At 36.0% G+C, this 18678-nt stretch overlaps 2 protein-coding genes across 9 annotated transcripts; one reads left to right on the forward strand and one right to left on the reverse strand.

Annotated features, from left to right (window-relative positions):
• Positions 1-270: 270 nt before the first annotated feature.
• LOC113714762 (pentatricopeptide repeat-containing protein At5g66520) lies at positions 271-8281 on the forward strand. 7 transcript variants are annotated; one of them, XR_011821900.1, is made up of 5 exons: positions 271-429; positions 1220-3372; positions 3848-4028; positions 4613-5060; positions 8012-8281. XR_011821900.1 is itself a non-coding variant. In XM_072067363.1 (2 exons), exon 2 carries the CDS (start codon positions 1317-1319, stop codon positions 3216-3218), a length of 1902 nt encoding a protein of 633 aa, XP_071923464.1. In that variant the 5' UTR covers positions 271-429; positions 1220-1316; the 3' UTR covers positions 3219-3690. The 7 variants fall into 7 exon arrangements, 1 of the variants encoding a protein (XP_071923464.1); XR_011821903.1 differs by lacking the exon at positions 4613-5060; XR_011821902.1 differs by lacking the exon at positions 8012-8281 and having other exon boundaries at positions 1220-3249; positions 4613-6596.
• Positions 8282-8989: 708 nt separating this feature from the next.
• On the reverse strand, positions 8990-15803 carry LOC140015298 (recQ-mediated genome instability protein 1-like). 2 transcript variants are annotated; one of them, XM_072067364.1, is made up of 8 exons: positions 15107-15801; positions 14425-14595; positions 13835-13980; positions 13221-13351; positions 11831-12189; positions 11233-11343; positions 11036-11164; positions 8990-9402 (listed from the first exon to the last, which is right to left on the reverse strand). In XM_072067364.1, exons 1-8 carry the CDS (start codon positions 15731-15733, stop codon positions 9226-9228), a joined length of 1851 nt encoding a protein of 616 aa, XP_071923465.1. In that variant the 5' UTR covers positions 15734-15801; the 3' UTR covers positions 8990-9225. The 2 variants fall into 2 exon arrangements, with proteins under 2 accessions (XP_071923465.1, XP_071923466.1); XM_072067365.1 differs by having other exon boundaries at positions 9279-9402; positions 11036-11151; positions 15107-15803.
• Between the last annotated feature and the right edge of the window lie 2875 nt (positions 15804-18678).

Below are 18678 nucleotides of genomic sequence, written 5' to 3' on the forward strand. Positions count from 1 at the left end.
AATTCAAATACCTCATAAATAATCTACACAATTAGAAGAATTTAAGAAGATTTCAAATCTTTTGTCAAATCCCTCTATTCAAATGCAATCATATATGAATTTCAAATCCTTCTTATACACATGTAGTATTCATCCAAACCCGCCCCTATAAACAAATTCTTACACTAACACGGTGTGAGAATGATTAATCGCAAGATTAAACGTTTGTGCTTTTGCTTGGGTTTAATGGAAATGTTTTCTTCAAATATGCAACATTATCTCATGTACACACCTACTTATCTAAGTACGCCCAAAAAACAACCATGCAATCACTCATGCCGGTTACTCTTCTTGCATTTCGCACGCTATCCAGACACCCTTCATCCCCATCAACGGCCCGGTAAACAAACAGTCCACAACTCCCCATCTCCGCCAATTCTGGCCTGCAAGGTAATCTTTTCATTCCAAAATCTGTCTTTTTATTGCTAATTTGATTTGACTTGCTATGATTCTTGATGATACAGACGACATTTCTAATTATTTTTTCTGGGTTCTGTTTATATTAGCCATTTGAGTTTTATACTTTAACATGGTGGATAGAATTCTTGTTTTCTTCCTTTAACTGATTTTAGGCCTGGTTAATCTGTAACAGTTTGCTGCTTAATCTGCTCAATGGTAATAGTTTTGTCAATACTGAAGAACAATTATCAGTAATGGATTTAATGATTGTTTTAGAAGGAAAGGGACTGTGAGAATCAAACGCTCATTCTAATTCGAGGATTGTGATTAAGGTTCTGTTTGATAATGCAATTCAGTACTTAAACTGTTAACATATTCAAACATATTTGATAATAAAAAATTGAACAATCGAATTAATTAAGCGTCATTGAATTTTCTAAACAAAACTTGTTTCAAAAAATGAGTGATAAGCTATTTATTTATCACTGAATGCGATACATACTCAAATATATTTGATTTAATACTTAATAATTCAATGACTTAATGAATTCATATTTCAGTTTTACGCATCCCAAGTTTCATTGGAATTCAGCATTCGTAATCCCCTCTCACAAGAAGTACACCACTATACAATACATTTAACTTCCAGTGAAATTAAGTTTTCTGTTAAAATCTTTCTTTCGGATGATAACTCAATATGCTTTTTGTGGGAAATGGTTTAGCACCGTGCTTTTGTTGTAAAATTAATTGATTTGGTTAACTTTTGCTGTCTTTGGAGTAGATACCCAGTGGCTGATGATTGAGTTTTGGATAGAACGTCTGGAGTTAGTGGCAAGCAGCCAAGCCTTGCTGAGGATGTTATTGGTGTAAACTTTGAAATGCTTCACTGCCTTGCTGTTCTGTCTTCTCCCAACACACTCTCCTGCCCTAAACTGCATGAAACCAGCAATGGAACCACAGTATGGACGTCCTATGACAAAAGCAGTCCTCTTTACAACTTCAACTCTCAATCTGAGTTAAAACAAGTCCAAGCCCTTCTCATCAAGACTGGTACTCCTCTTTCGGTTCTTCCACTTTCCCGAGTTGCTTCAGTGTGTGCTTTCAGCTCTAGCTTTCCTCATGCTCAAAAAATTTTCCACTGTGTTAATAAACCTGAAGTTACCGTATGGAATGGCTGCTTAAGGAGTTTCGCTGAGAGTAGCTCTCCATTTGATGCAATTTTGTTGTTTTGTCAACTTCGGAAGTATGATGTGCTTCCAGATAGTTTTACTTGTTCTTATGTTCTCAAGGCCTGTGTCCAATTGTTGGATCTTTTACACGGGAGAAATGTTCATGCCTACATGGAGAAACTTGGATTTCAATCAAATTTGTTTTTGCAAAATATGATTGTTCACCTATATGCATCTTGTGGGAAAAGAGGTGATGCTAAGTTGTTGTTCGATAAAATGCATCAGCGAGATGTCGTGACTTGGAATATAATGATCACACAATTTGCAAAGAGGGGTGATATTAATGCAGCATCTCAGTTGTTCAAGCAAATGCCTGAGAGGAGTGTTAGGTCATGGACTGCTATGGTTGCAGGATTTGTTCAGTGTGGGAAGCCCAAAGAGGCTATTGAACTTTTCATGGAGATGGAAGGGGCAGGATTGCGAGCTAATCAGGTAACTGTGGTGGCTGTTCTTGCAGCTTGTGCTGATATAGGTGCACTTGATCTTGGGAGGAGGATCCATGAGTACTCTAATAGAAGTGGTTACCAAAGAAATGTTCGTATTTGTAATACCCTGATTGATATGTATATCAAGTGCGGTTGTCTAGAGGCTGCTCGAGTTGTTTTTGAGAATATGGATGAACGAACTATTGTTTCATGGTCTGCCATGATTCAAGGGCTAGCAATGCATGGGCAGGCTATGGAAGCTTTGGAACTATTCTCCAAGATGGTTCAGACAGGAACAAAGCCCAATGGGGTCACTTTTATTGGGCTCCTGCATGCGTGTAGTCATATGGGGTTAGTAGAGAAGGGGAGGGAATTTTTTATGAGCATGAGCAGGGATTATGGCATTGCTCCGCGCATTGAACATTATGGTTGTATGATTGATCTATTAAGCCGTGCCGGTCTTCTTGAAGAGGCACGTCAGTTCATCAAGAACATGCCTCTCAGGCCAAATGCGGTTGTTTGGGGTGCTCTTCTCGGTGGATGTAGGGTCCACAATAACATTGAACTGGCTGAAGAAGCTATAGTTCACCTCAATGAGTTAGACCCACATAATGATGGCTATTATGTGGTTTTGTCAAACATTTATGCAAATGCAAAGAAATGGGAGAATGCTGCAAAAGTTAGAAAGTTGATGAGAGATCAAGGGGTGAAGAAGACACCTGGTCAGAGTTCAATCACTGTGGCAGGATTGGTCCATGAGTTTGTGGCTTGTGATGAAAGTCATCCTCAAGTGAAGGAAATATATGCAAGTTGGGAAAATTTGCTTCAGCAACTAAGGCTGAAAGGTTATGTACCAAACACTTCGGTAGTTCTATTGGATATAGAAGAGGCAGAAAAAGAGAAGATTCTGTACCACCACAGTGAAAAGTTAGCATTAGTTTTTGGAATAATAAACACACCACCTGGAGAAACTATTAGGATAATGAAGAATCTTCGTGTATGTGAAGACTGTCATGCTGCTTTTAAACTGATATCTGATGTTGTTAACCGAGAGATTGTTGTGCGTGACAGGAACAGGTTCCATTGTTTTAAGAATGGTACTTGTTCATGCAAAGACTATTGGTAGATGATTTGAGTACTTGAGATGAAGACGCAAAGTATGCAAACAGTAGAAATCTAATTTCTCTGGGGCCATACCCATTTTGCTTGTTCTAAAGCTTGAACATGAAGTTGCTTCTTTATGGTGTTTTCACTGCTTTGAATGGATATGGCTGCCAAAGGTTATACCTACTGTAGGCTTTTTGCAAGTTTGTTAACTCATCACATGTTTAATAGTTAGCCAAAAGTTGACAGGAGAGTTCTGATCACTTGAGTGTCTTTAGCATTAGGGAGTTTATGATGACTTAGGGTACTCTATATTTCATTAATGTTAAATAGCTCTCTACCTGAATTTTAGGTATTTGTTGATTTTTCGGTCATGTATAAATGCTTAATTTACTAAAATTTCATATCAGGCAAATATACTGAATGATGTAGTAGTGAGACAATGAGTAGATATCTGTAAATGCAATGGAGTGATAAATTTGGCACTATTTAAACTTTTGTGTGTAACAAATCTTGATAGCTCCATGGTATTTGTATGTCTTGGTTTGCTCTTGACTTCGCATTCGTGTCCAGACAACTTGTTTTAGACATAATTTGTATTTACTTTTAATATCGCCGATTGTAATTGTGTGTTTAATGTATTTGATGAAGCACCTGCTTATATGTGAACTTGGAGACACTCTTAGTCATTGCAAAGAAACAGCAACACCTCCAAGAATCTGCTGTAAGGAACCAACCACTCAGCTCTCCGGATTTTTTCTAGTTCAAGAAGATCTCTCCAACTTCTAAGACTGCAAGAAATTGACTAGACCGCGACAAAAAATTTTCAGATGTAAGTCTTATATACATTTCCACATAAACACCCACACATATTGACATTGACATCTGAGTAATCCTTGTATGTGCATTATAGCTGAGAAGCTGTAGATTAAATACATTTAAGACCCCAACTCATCCTTTCTTTCCCATTTTGCCACAGCCCTTAATTATTATTATTATTTTTTTTTGCTTTTGGTTTCTTTTTGCCTTTAATGATTACAGAAAATTCAACATCAGATGAAATGGTAGGAATCTCATTATGGGAGAGGAAAATCAAATCCATTAGGGAAAATTGGAGAGAGCAAAGGATCATTTTTCCTCTTCTTATTTAGCCTTTTTATTCACTTTTTAGACGTTTTTATCACTAAAGGTGGAAAGATAATTCCTTTGTGACATTAAATGAACACAAGATAATTCATATTCATAAGGGACCCATCATTGAAAGGTGGGGGTTGCTGGGGACTTGAACAGGGTAGGGTTGGGGGAGATGAAACTCACCCCCTTATACATGATTTAGACCCTTTAAATTGTAAGCATACACTTAGAAAACATTTCATTCCTGGATGTTTTTTTAATGTCCTATATTGTCCAAGACAGAGAAATGGAGACTTGATGAATAAATGTCCCAATACAGGCCAACCAACATGCCCTTCTTTAGATTCCGTCGTTCCACGAATTCCTTGTTCCAGTTTCCTTGGATAGTGAATCTCCCAGATTCTTCACATGTCAAACTAAGGCGGTGTTCGGTGTTTGTGTCCATATCACGTATTAAGAGTCGCTTTTCCTCTCTATCATTCACCAACCTTGATATATCAGATTCGGCCCAGTATTTGAGGATGTGCTGCTGAACGTGCATCGGACTCAATTCAAAAGAAAACCCCAGGTCTTTCGTTGTGATGACGTACTTCATCTCCCACGGGAATAGGAAATTTTCTATGGTGTTAGGAGTGCCAGCTCTTTTCTCCACCATTTGCCATTCAGGGACATGAGGGTTCTGACCCTTTCTGATGCATTCTTCCTCTTTTGCCTTTGTTTTGAGAAAATGGTAAAACACAACTCTTTTCATGTTAGAGAAGATAAGTGAAAATATGCAGGAAGCTATATGTGTGTGTATAGCAAATGTACTTTGGGATTAATTTTCTTGTACCAAGGAAGAAGCATAGCCTTCTCTTTTTATACTACACCGGATCTAAAGAGTGTAAAAATTTGAGAGGAGGAAAACTTTTGAAATCCGAGAAACGGTTATACATTTAATAGTCTATAAATGTACTTCCTTTTCTGTATTTCAATAATTGAATGTTTTTGACAACTAATTAAGGGGTGGAGGATTTGGAGTGGGGGTGGGATTCTTTGTGCAATCTTTATTTCATCAGACCTCACATACCAAAAAGGAGATAGATGTCCTTAACACTTGTAAACTAAACTTCTGTGCTAACAGTGTGATAAAAGCAAGCAAGATTTTGAACAGCATGATATTGACTGCTTCATGCAATGTTTTTAATCTCCATTCTTTCCCATATAACATGTATTTAATGCGTTAGGGTCTCAGTAAATTGATCGAGGTGATATGGAGAATAGAAAGTAACACTAGTGCCTAATTTTTTTGGATAAACATGAGTACCTTCTTATTTCTTCAATTTTTCACTGTTGTAATTTTTTTGTCTTTCTTATCTGAAGACCAGATATAGTAAGTCCAGTATTTGGTTGATATTGTTTTCAGTGTCATGACATGTGAGTGTGAAATCTATAAGTTGATCAATATACAAAAGAATATGTAAGTACACCTTGGTATGTGGTTGTACAAATTGCAAATAACTATTTCGAAGCGATGGCATTGAAGCATTAATAAGTTTTTCCATACATTTTTGTGGTCAAAGTCTTACAAATATTGATATTTGTCCCAAGGTGAAAAAAGTTGTGGTCAAAATGATCTTTATTCTGAATATATACATATACATATACATATATATATTGTTTTTTCTTTTTAGTGAGAAGAAATGAACCATGGTAGAAAATTGTTTTATGGCCCTCTTTGGTGATTGCTATTACTGTCCCTATGTAAGCTATTTACATTTACAAATCCACTTCTGTGTCCCCTAATGCTTAAACAGTTAAGATTTCAAGAGGCAAAGCATGGCATGGAAAAGTATTAAAGAATAAGAACTACGTACATAATCACATCACTTTTAATTGGTCAGAAAACGTATATTAAATACTTAAACTATGGTTTCTTCTCTGGGTATAGAAATACAACTTGAACTGTTAATTGTATGAATCAGAATTAATTTTCCCTTTCATCAAATGTTGCTAAATTGAAATCAATACATGGTAGCTTCTAAAGGCAAACAAAGATGAATACAACGTGGTAAAGTCCTTGGTGGTTTTTCAAGTAAACTTCATTTTTTTTAGAAGTTGGAGCAATTAATCTAAAGCTGATGTTTGAGAAGAATGTGAAAAAAATGAGAATATCCTAAGTGCCTACGATTTTGGGTGATGGTAAGCTGTGGAAAGCTAAATGTGCACAATCAATGTATAGCTTTGAGATTTTGATGCTAACAGACTCAATTATCTTCTGCTAAAAGGAATTAAACAAGTAACCATAGAAAAAGAAGACATACACATCAGTCAATAACCATTGTGAAATTACTGGATGCGTTAGATATTTTTTCACTTGAATTTCGCATGTGCAGTAAAAGAAGAAAAAGTAGGAAAATATGAAATTAACTGCCCTTATGTCTTTTACCCACAACGAATTTTTTGTTGTTTTTGCACCAAGGTTTTTCTTCTTCTTCTTCTTCTTCTTCTTTGTTGGAAAAAATATCTGGAGTTTGAAAATTGTTGATTTCGATTTTGTAATATAAAGTTATATTGTTGTGCAATAGTCTAAAAGTCGGGGCTGGCTGTGTACAAATTTAAAATAAGATGACCAACAATGATATCCTTAAATTATGTCAATTAAAGTTGAGCATTAGAATATGTATCATATTTTTGAACTTCAATTTTCTTTAATCTAATATAGAAAATCATGCACTCTAAACTGTACAGATGAGGTTGCATGATTGAGTTGCCTATATCGTTGTGCCTTTATGAACGTTTGCACCTATGCATATCAATTTGAGTGGAGATCATGCTAGTATAGCTATCTCTAGGAAAACCTCAGTTGTAGTTTCTCCAAGCATTTTGATATACCACATAGGAGGACATTTATTCTTAGAACTTCTTCTGATTTTTTTTTTCCCCTGGTGTGGGTAACTTAATTTGAAAAACCTGTAAGAACATGGTTCTGCCAAAGTTAAGAGATTTGTGATTGTTAGCTATAAAATACTAAATGTGCCCATCAACACATCAGCTTTGAATTCTTAAATTGATGCTGCACTCTGATTATCTTCTACTGAAAAAAGGAATAACCATATAGCATTTGGCAAAGAAAGATACATTTTTGTACTATTAGTTGGAGGTCATGGATCCAACTGTTTGTCAATTAAATGTATACTTGTAAATTTACAGAATGCATTTGGATTTTCACAAAGAAATTTGGTACTTTTCAAAGAGAAGAAAAAATTGGAAGATTCTTGTTTCTTGTCTTTATTACAAGCTCTTTGTTTCTGACTTTGTCATATTGCAGCATTAACAAATTTAGTTAAAATCCAAGTTTTATAACCTTGTGGGATTGTCTTGGAGTTAAAAGTTGTTGATTTCCAATTTGTCATATGGACATTAAGGTAATTTGCTGTATTCCACAACTAAAGGTGGTAGTTGGCAGATCTAGAACAGGACAATTACTAGTCATGTCTTAAATTCTTGCTGAATTGTTGGCATTATGATATGTAATGTACATCCAAAATGCTCAGGCAAATAGAGAAAATTATGCATTCTGACTGATAAAATTGCTTCGCTTTGTCTACAGAAATTTGCATCCTTTTGTTGCATATAGTGTGCTGTCTTAAAGGACTTTTCCTTCATGACTTAATATGTTTTCATTTGGTGCTTGAACAGCCATCTCTAGGAGCACTGCAGTTGCTGGTGTCTTTTTAAGCTTTTGTGAGATATAGTGTGCCGGATTTGTGCATCCTTAAGCTATAGCAGAACATGCTGGCTTGTCTGAGTTTGCTTGTAATCTAGTCACAGTTATCTCAGCTTCTTACTATCTTAAACGGTGTTAATGCAAGAGAGAGCAACGTGAATTCTACTTTACTTAGCCTCCTCTTCACTGATAAGTACAGTGGATACATAATCGGAATAGTAATACTCGTCATTTGGTTGTCATTGTGCTTTTATGAGCTTCTTTTAGCCCAAAGTGGCAAACCATTACTAATTAGGAAATGATTAACTTACTAGAATTTGCATGCTAAAATCGTCAACTGATGTGGTAGGAAATGAATATTCAGTTCTGTTTTGCAGAAATCTTGGTAGCTAAATGTTTGCTCACTTGTCTAGTATTGGTTAGTCTCTTTAATCATACGTGTGTGCTTAGATTGGTTCAGCATAACTTTGTAGTTCTAATGCTATTGTCTTCTGCGAATGACTATTTCCGATCTGTACGTGTACATGATCGGGCACCTGCTCAAATGTGAAGCGTAGGCTTTCTTCTATTATCTATGCAAAAGGATTCAATATTCTCCAAGCTGCTGAAAGGACCTAAAGACCTGGTCTCTGGACAAGTATTGTCCAGTCCATGCATATGCTTCTTACGTTAAGGGCTGCAACATTATTGATTCAAGCTGCTAAAATACATTTTCTCCATGTAGTTTATGTTCATGCCTGTATACTTTTGATGTTACTTAAAACTAAAAGCATCTAAAAAGTTGATATGCGAATGCAGATTAAGCGCGCTTGGCACCTCAATTTTCCGTCTGCACTCTTCCCCCACCTTAGCTGCTTTACAAATTTTCTGCGGCGCCTTTAGTGTTTTATGTCCTCGTTCAAGTTCTCATCTGAAATGAATGATATATGATGCCAAACTGGAATCACGTGTCATGCTTATAAAACTCAAAAAACAATTTTTGTAGAATATAAAACTAGTAAGAAAAGTGCGGGATGAATAGAGGGCAGAGGTGTTTGCACCCCGGTTGTACGTGAACACCAAAATTTGGTTTGTCCTGGTTCTTACAGGTTTAAATGTGTTAATGGTATTAAGAAGCACCTCTTGTGCCATATGCAATCTTACAGGCTTCTATGGTCCTTAGCCCCCATCAAGGGTATATTTCCAGTCAAGGGGACAAGACGATGGCATTCAAATGAGAATTCTGCTGATGCTGATGCTGAGCTGAACCACATCTGCCGAGTCTTTCAAGCAGCAACCAAGCATCAGATGCAGGGCAACCTTGATTCATCTCAGTCGCGACAGGAATAGAGGATGTTGCAGTGATCTCTACAAGCATCGTTCCCTGGAAATTGCAGAGCAAGCATTAACAAGTACCTTCCAAAAGAATTACAGGATAAACTTTGACATGGAAAATTCATGACATAGTGAATTATCATGAGATAATTTGAGACACCCATTATATCCGTATGAAGCAGATAAGGTCAAAGATAAAAAGTTGAGCAATTTGAACAAGAACTGAAAATTTCGATACTCAGGTCTTTATCAAGAGCATATTTTGACCATAGTTGTCAAAATCGCGATCCGGATCGTACGATCGTACGATCCTACGATCTGGATAACCAAAATCGATCCGGATCGTATGCAGAGTCGCATATCATATTAATTTTTTGCAGGATCGTATAGAATCGTAGCAGGATCGTGTAGGATCGTGCAGGATCGTTCAGGATCGTATAGAATCGTAGGATCGTAGGATCGTACGATCCTACAATTTTTTGTAAATTTGTGAAATACGAAGCTCCATTTTGCAAATAAATGAAAATATTTGTGGTATATTTGTAATTTATCAAAGAATTGCAACCTTTAATTGCAATTAAGAGCTTTTGGTAGGATCTTACGATTCTACGATCCGATCCTACGATCCGATCCTGTGAAACTAAAATCGATCCTACGTAGGATCCCGATTTTACAAACCTTGATTTTGACCCACAGACAATATAGAAAATGCATAACTGTCACACACAAGTCCATGTGGCCGAAGAAATGACCAAGTACCCTTTGCAATGCACAAAGACAGATGATTACTAACAATCCATATCAAACTCTTACATACAGCTGACTTTTTATCTTCTTCTTGCTAGTAGTGCTTCTGAGTGTCTCTCTTCCTCCCTGTCCCCAGTCTCTCCTGCTATTGTTCTCTCACCATTTCTTCTTGGTAGGGCATCAGGGAGTAATTGAAGAGTGCACTTACATGCATTATGCATTTTGGGGATATATCAGAAGGTAACAGTGGAAAAATAAGCTTATCATAACATGCATTATAAACATGACTTTTTAGGTCTTGACGTCAATAGAAGTGAATGAATAAAATTTTAAAAGGGGGACATGGATCTTGGTACAGATATAATGCTGTACATTGATTTAGCATTTCAAAGCTCAAGTCTACAGGACTGCAGTATCTTCATAATCTGCAACACATTCGCATCTCAGAATTACACAGTACAGAGTCAGGTTAAAGTTCAGGGATCTATTTCTTGTAATTCAAGCATTAAGGACCCAGATGAAATTTTACCAGGCACTCCATTTGTTTTCAATAAGTGACAGGAGAATTGCATTTCCGCATTGTTTATCGCATCCAAAATTTTAGCAAAATTCAGAAAAACTTCTGAAATGTGGAATAGCATGAAAAGAAATGGAAAATCTTTAAAATTCCAAAAACAATGCCATCTAAACCCATGGAAACAGAAGCAAGGCATGACATTTACCAAAAACAACATTTTCAAGACTGGTGCCTGATTGTTAAAAGAAATTATTCCCCTAAATTTTCTTCCAAACAGAGCCTAAACTGAAGGGTCCATATAGTTACCAAGGCAAAAGGTCAAGTTGTTGAATCGAACATGGAAGGGGGTTTTGTTGTTCAGCCTTATGAAAACTGAAACTGATTAACTGATGATAACAAAGGAAGAGTAACATGTTACCTCAAAATTTACTAGGAAACTCTGAAACTGTTTTAATGTCTCCTTCATCTCACTGACTCGCCTAGCGTCTGAAGAAGCAAGAGCGGCACAAACCTCCTCTGGAGAATAGCCAATCCCTTTTTGAACGACCTGCAGCTTCAATCAATTCAAAACGCAACCCTCACAAACTCGGATAGCAAAGAGACTAAGTTACTCACATTATGATCAATAAGGATCTCCGAAATGAGGCTGCCGTCATCAATGTAGACTAGAAGCTCATATGTGGTCCTCCTTTTATATTGGAATCCCTTAACACCCGTAAGAAAGCACTACAAAGGTGCAATCACATAACAGCATTCATCACTTATGAGGAACTTACCTCGAAAATGAGAGAGATTGATGGAATTTGAAATAAAAGAGCAGGCATTTACAAATGAAGAAGGATCTATTTCTCTCAGAAACTTGACAAGCAAAACTTCCAAAATATCAGGAGAGGGAGGGAGGGAGGGAGGGAGGGAGGGAGAAAGAGAGAGTCAAAGTGCATTTGAAATAGAAAGAATGCATAAATGTATATTTTAAAACTCAGTTGATTGCAGAGAGCAGTAATTGGAAAGAAAAGGCAATTCCAAATTCTCGGCTAAATTTATATACCTATAAAATATAAACACAAGTAGTACAACTTCTAAAAACGTGTTCACAGTCAAATGCCAATTTAAGAAAGAAAACTGCGTTAAGGAAAATATGCAATTAATGTAATGACCTGGTGCAACAACATCAAAGTTAAGACAGAATACAGTTAACAAAGTACATGCATACCTTAATTTTCCCTTCAACTCTGGCAACATCACCTTGCTTTGCAGCCCACATAGCCAACAAACTTGCCAAGTATGTGAATGGGGATTCATTATCTCCTGTTAATAAAAAGGGGTGTTCCAACTCATCAAGCATATGAGCTTCTTGAACATCCGTGGTTGCACTAGAATATAAGTTAGGTCCAGCCTCTTCCCTAAAACTGGAAACAGCATTCTGTTCTCTATTTATCCTATCAACATCTTGTTCCGACTCAGTTGCCATATGAACTTCATTGGTTTCAGTAGCAGATGGTGAAATAGCTTGAGCATCGGTCCTATGGCGATCTTCAGTCCCATCACTAGCAGGAATACCAGATGCAATTCCTGTGGCAAGTAAAAAACCTTACTCTGAACTGCACTGGAAAATAAACCCAGTCTTATGATCTAGACTTTTGAATATCAGCTTTCACAGTGGAAAGGTTCCAGCTTACACATGATAACATGCTAGATATTTATGCAATACATGGTCAATCCAGCAAATGAGTTATGCAATTAAACAATATCATCCCATGCCTCTTATATTGGAAAAAGAAAGAAATATGAACAATGAAACAATAAGAGGATGCCGATGATAATAAGGTATCTTTGTCAAAATCCTTGCTATTGCTTTAACTATTTTAAAAGATAAATAAGCCCAGAAGTGCTTATGTTAATTTTCTTTTTGACCTTTATATCTTCGAACTAGGTGATGCATAACAGCATTTATTCAAGAGTATTAAGGAGCACAAAGGACACTTCAATGTCTTTCAACATTATTATCATTAAGTAATTTTCTAGGAGTCTGATGCATGGCAAGATACGTTCTGTTTAGCCTTAAAGAGATACCTCCCCATGAACCAAGCTTTTCCAATGGGGATATGCTTGCTCTGGCTCGTTTCATTTTCCAGGTTATGGATTTGAAATGGTTTGAGCCCAATGATCTGAGCTTCGTCTAATTAGAATACTACAGTCTATTGGTTGGAGATATATTAGAAGCAAAAAGATTAAGTTTTTGAGATAGCATATTAACCTAAGAGATCAGTTGTCGAGAGCATATCCCAGTCTCACTATTCAAATTTTCATTACATACTCTCTGGTTGTGAATAATTTGATTTGTTCTCACACCTTTTCTTCCACATTTTAGGCTAGTTAATTATAAATATATACCATTCAAAAGGAGGTAAACCATGAAAGTGTTCTTTCAGTTCACAGACTCCAGGATGCTCATTCAAATTAGTAGACACCGTGAATTGCTTATGATGCTTAGACATGGACACAGTTGACCAATTTGGCCATCTATGTTTTCTAAGAGCTCGTGAATCTCGAGATTTTTATAGGTTACCTGACTGTGAAGAGATCCGGAGGGAAGTAATTACCTGGCTCCTCAACCTGAAGAGGCATAGTCGTTCTGGAGTTGTAAATGTGCTCTTGTACATTGACAGTTTCTGCAGGCCATGCAGCACGAGTAGCTCTTGTAGCTAATGGAGGAACTACCCCTGTCCTGGTTCTGATATTCGGTTAAGGTCAATGGTTGAAAATTGAAACAACACTTCCAAAATGTTTTAAAGGCGTCCAACTAAACTAATGACATTTGAAAAACCACATCATAAGAGGATCACAGGTTCAGAAGCAGCAAGAGCAAAAAAGAATTTCCAAAGTAGAATTTCCATCAACCAACAAACCATCCAGCCAGTCAATTTTCCTGGTTTGAGCTGATTACCATCACCTTACAGTATCCTGATCCATGCAAGTTAGTCTTTTTACATAGAAAATTTCAATCATAACATGAAGGTAATGGAAGAAAGCAACACCCAGTCTGCATTATGAGATACAGGAAAACGAGTACTAACACAATGAAAATGATTCACAAACGATCAATAAAAAGCTCCAAAGTGATGGCAAATGCATTATGAGAATCAAAATTCAAAATTGCAACAGACGCATACACACACACACATGCATATGTGTATCTGATGACTCTTTTTAGTACCTTTTTCCCCTTGGTGGTTTATTTACTTCCTGTACAAGTCTCTGTCGAGCTGCATCTAACTCCTCAACTTTGCCACCTAAAACTTCAATAACTTCAGGGACCAACATCAATATGCCACGTCTCACATTGACATTGCAAATAGCAACCTGCAACAGTGATCTATATCATGATTTAAATTGGGTAAACACAACCCAAAACAGCATACAGTAAAAAAAATATCAAACAAAATGAAGACCACAATTTTTAGTGCATTGTAACAAGCAGCAAATAGAATAGGATTCAATTATCATAGCCAACAGAAAGGTGTATCCATTATATTTTATTATGATCTCAAGCTTGTTATCCAGAACCTATTCGAGGCATTTTTCCACGTATATACATGTAACTTTTTCCTGTTCAATGAGACCACATTATTACTGCATTGAGAAGCACACCTCCAAATTGAACAACAGTACTTTCCTACTGTATCCAAGTTGTTAATTAGCCCTTTCCTACAGATTGAACACCATACTTCTCAATTTCTTTTCGTCGACATGGAAGTAGGAACGCCACTACAAATAATTTCATAAGTGCATGAATTTCAAACAAACCTTCATTCCTGCAGGGGAAAGAACTTCAAGAGCTTTAATAGGCCTGTATTCCATGCCAGAAATGCGCTGAACACCATCCGTCATTGATAACTTGAGGCATCTCTTTACTCCTGCAGCCATCTCCTGGTACCTATCCTTAAGCGGACAGCTGATATTCACTATCTCATCTACCTACACAAACATATTAAACAACAAATGTCACATCAATCAAAACTCGTCCCGTCCACTCTTTCCCTACAAACTCATGCATGACTTTATGCCCCTATTCAAAAAAGAAAAAGATCCCATTTTTACAAGATATGGGGTCAAATCTTTAAATAGTTCAATAAAGCTGAAACCAAATGACAGTCGACAATATGCAGATTCAATCTTTGAGTTTAAACAAAACACTCTTCTTCGACACCCCAAGGACTTAATATCTATGATTGTGCTCTGCATTTAGCTCTAATACTATAAATTCACCATCTTTATCTTTTTTTTTTTTTGGGAGGGTTCAATATTGTTACCTGTAAGCAAAAATGGTCTTTTCCTTTAAGATCACCCAAAGGCAAGCTATAGACAATCCTAGGAAAGAATTCTATCAACCAAGTGATGCCCTATTCTACAATTGTTTGCAGCATTTAGCTCTAATGCTATAAATTCAAAAACATTTTCCTTTTTTGGATATGATTCAAAATTTCACCTGTAAGACAAAGGGTCCTTTAAGATCAACCAAATGCAAGCTAGCCACATTGCTCGGAAGCACGCCGGCCCCACAAAAATTCATATCCACATTCAAGAACTGCTGAAAACAAATCTTCGCCTTCACCAAATCATCGGAGTTACCCGAAAACCCAGGAACCTCCCTTTCTAGGGCTCCAATACACCCATCAAACCATTCCCTCTTTAAATTTAGCCCCTTTCTTCGCAAAATCCCGTCAATTCCGTCGCAATTAGGATTACTACTCACAAAATTAGTATTCCCGATTACAGTGCTAGGGTTAATAGAGTCAGGATCAGGAACATCGTTCATGATGGCGTCGTCCACGTCGTCATCGGAAATGTGGAAAGGGATGGGTTCGGTGATGCGGGTCGGGTTGTGGGAGTTTGAATTTGTGTTTGAAGTGGAATTGGAGGAGCTGAGGGTTACGGTTTGGAGCCGGGTTCCAACGTCGTCGTTTATGATTTGGTCTTCTTCTTCTGACGCTTCTTCGGGTAGAATGTGGGGGATTTGGTGGGAGGGTGGTGGTGGTGGAGGTTGGATAGAAACGACGTCGTCGTCTTCGTCGGAGGAAGAAGAGGAGACTACCCGGAGGCGTCTTCGCGGCATTTTTTTTTTCCGGATTTGTTTTGAGCATTTTTTCCCTCCCTTGAGAGTTTGAACGGTAGAGAATGAAACGACGCCGTTTAGACTGAAGTGCTCGTATTGCCTATTGGGCCAGGTTTGGGGCTTCTTTTGTTTCCCCAAATTTGGGCTTTAGTAAATGTTCTAGATGTAACAGAATTCCAGATTGGTCCATTGGTTTTGTGTTGGAACTTTTTTTTTTTTTTGTGGTCTTTATCCCTCATAATCTCCTTTACTAATTGATCTTTCCTCTCAACTTCAGGTGGTGCAAAAGGCATAAATAAGTTTTTGACCCAAAAAATAACACATAATTTAGTTATCAAAAAAATGCTCAGGTAGAGATAAATTAATAGCTCTCTGTAAATCATGTTAGTCGTCATGGTTAGGCATGTCAATGGGTAGGGTTTGGGTTGGATCCCTTTAATTCAGATCCAGACCCATTTAATTTAATTAGACTCAGACCCAGATCTAGACCCTTTTGGGTCTGAAAAAGTAAGTCCATATCCAAACCCTTATAGATCTGGATATTCAATGGGCATCCATAGGTATTTTCTGAAAATACTAAAGTAAAAATGTATTAAAAATATATAGAATCCATAAATAATAGAAATACCATCCAATTTTTGTTTTCAAATAATAAAATTAACATTCAACAAATTGAATGCAATATTTTGAACTCAAAGAAAGAATTATTATTGACTACTTCTATATTATTTTAAAGATTCAACTGCATCCACATCAATATTTTCATTTGGTTGCCTTTACCTTTTCTCATTTTCTTGAAAAAGTTTGTACCAATTACAATGACAATTAGGATTAGTTTTTAAAAAAGAAAACAACCATAACATATATAAATATTTAGTCTTAATAAAAAAAGTAATTTTGTACCTCTTTTTCTTATTTAAACCTCAATGTTGGCAAATGTCTCACAATCCAGCACTAAAATAGTGAATGAGATAAAAATCATTTGATTAAAGACCGATGGCAAATAAATAATAGAATAAGAAGATTTATAAATACTTACTCATTTTTTCTTTGATTCAATCCAATCATCAGTAGTCACTAATGTTTCAACCACATCTAAAAGCAATTCTCATCAATCACCCAGCCATCAACACTAAATGCAGATTCTGATGCCATAAAATCTTACTGTATTTGATCCAATAGCCATAAAATATTATAGTATTTTATAAATTTTCTAATATATATATATTATTTAATTAAATATATATGAGTTTGGGTAAGGTCAGGTATGGGTCTGCATTTGGATATGGATTCTAGAAAACCAGACCTTACCCAAACCCACGACTCTCTTATAGGGTCTTGGTCTGGGTAGGGTCTGAATTTCAGAAATTAAATCCAAATCTTATCCAAATATATTGGATCTAGATTGGATTTGCGTAAGACCCGACTCATTGACATGTCTAGTCATGGTTAAGTTACATTACTCAACATAGCATTTTACTTTTTGTTAGGATAATATGGTTGGTCATGTAATTTAATCTTGACAATGAATATTTATAGGTAATAAAATAACGTAGGGTTTCCTATGGGCACCCGTTAATACCTCTAAATAATACCTGAAGTATTATATAATGCTCATATTAATAGTTATTATCTTTTTTTATATTTATATATTTTCTTTAATTAAATTTATTTTTCTAAAATTTAACACCTGAATTACATCTAACGCATGATTGAGTGCCCGACAGACCGAATAAAGTATTATGCTTCGTAAAAAAAGAAGACATACACGTCTAGAAACGCATTTGTGCTTCATAAGTTCAAACATGAGATTGCTTTGTATTACACAAACATACTTTTCCTATAGAGGTCGGAATTCTTCAAGGGACAAAAAGGAGACATAATTAAGTCTCTACGTGTTGCACCAGTCTTGGTGCTCATACGAAAAGTAAATGTTGTTTTATATGTAAGTTTCTTTCTATTTCAGGGAATAGAAACTGTTCGATTTCCCCCAAAAAAATTATTGATGGTAAAATCCACAATTATTTTGGAGTATTAAGAACAGTGCCCAAATGATGTTTATCTTTGCATCCAATATTGCGACATGACAGCCTCATATCAAGACCACTAGGCATACAGTGATTTGCCAAGTGCCTGCTCTGTAGTGCAGTTGCTGATGCTTAAAAAAATCAGCACAGAAATTCAGATGTTGAATAGGAATAAATCGTGCCACTTCCTTTCTCTTCAACATGCTTTTCCTTGTCACCAGAAAACTGACATTTGTGTCTAGTAGAGCCTAGTGAGCATATATGATTACCCCTTTTGATATTTCACGTCTATGATTTCATCCCAATTCGAGAATGAAGACGTTGACAATCATTTGTATGGTTGCAATTAATATTTTAGATGAAGAAATACTTATAAGGCAGAAGTATTTATTAGCACAAAAAAAACACGCACAGCAGAAATAATTTTAGAATTAATCTTTTATACGCTGACACTGTATATACAATCACCATTAGATGCATGACAATTCATCTAAATTTAAATTTAAAATTCAAATTTTACTCATGTATCTTACATTCAATCGTGATAGTGTATATATTGTCAGTGTATATAAAATTTACTCATAATTTTAATACGTATAAAAATATAACAAAAGATAAGTAAAATAAAAACACACAACAAATATTCAATAATTTTATTAACTCAAATCTCAATAATAATAAATATCAAGTTGTAGCTTTTCGCTTACGACAACTCATAAATATGAACTAAAAAACTTTCTCTCAAACTCAGTTTTACGATTCAACTCAACTTCTCAAAACTATACTTTCTCAACTCTCTTTTCAAGTAAACAATAAAACACTAGAAGTATTTATAGATTGCTAAACTTCCTAAACAAACACAATTGTAAATTGCAACTTATTTGGAATAGATTTAAGATTTTCTAAACTAATATGGAA

Source organism: Coffea arabica, chromosome 10e (genome assembly GCF_036785885.1).
Source record: "Coffea arabica cultivar ET-39 chromosome 10e, Coffea Arabica ET-39 HiFi, whole genome shotgun sequence".
Taxonomy (NCBI): domain Eukaryota; kingdom Viridiplantae; phylum Streptophyta; class Magnoliopsida; order Gentianales; family Rubiaceae; genus Coffea; species Coffea arabica.

Coding starts and splice junctions, on each gene's coding strand:
- LOC113714762 (XM_072067363.1), top strand. CDS start 1,317: ATGCTTCACTGCCTTGCTGTTCTGTCTTCTCCCAACACACTCTCCTGC.
- LOC140015298 (XM_072067364.1), bottom strand. CDS start 15,733: ATGCCGCGAAGACGCCTCCGGGTAGTCTCCTCTTCTTCCTCCGACGAA. Junction 13,352..13,834: donor AAACCACCAAGGGGAAAAAG/GTACTAAAAAGA, acceptor ACCGAATATCAG/AACCAGGACAGGGGTAGTTC. Junction 9,403..11,035: donor GTTTCCTAGTAAATTTTGAG/GTAACATGTTAC, acceptor TGCAATTTCCAG/GGAACGATGCTTGTAGAGAT.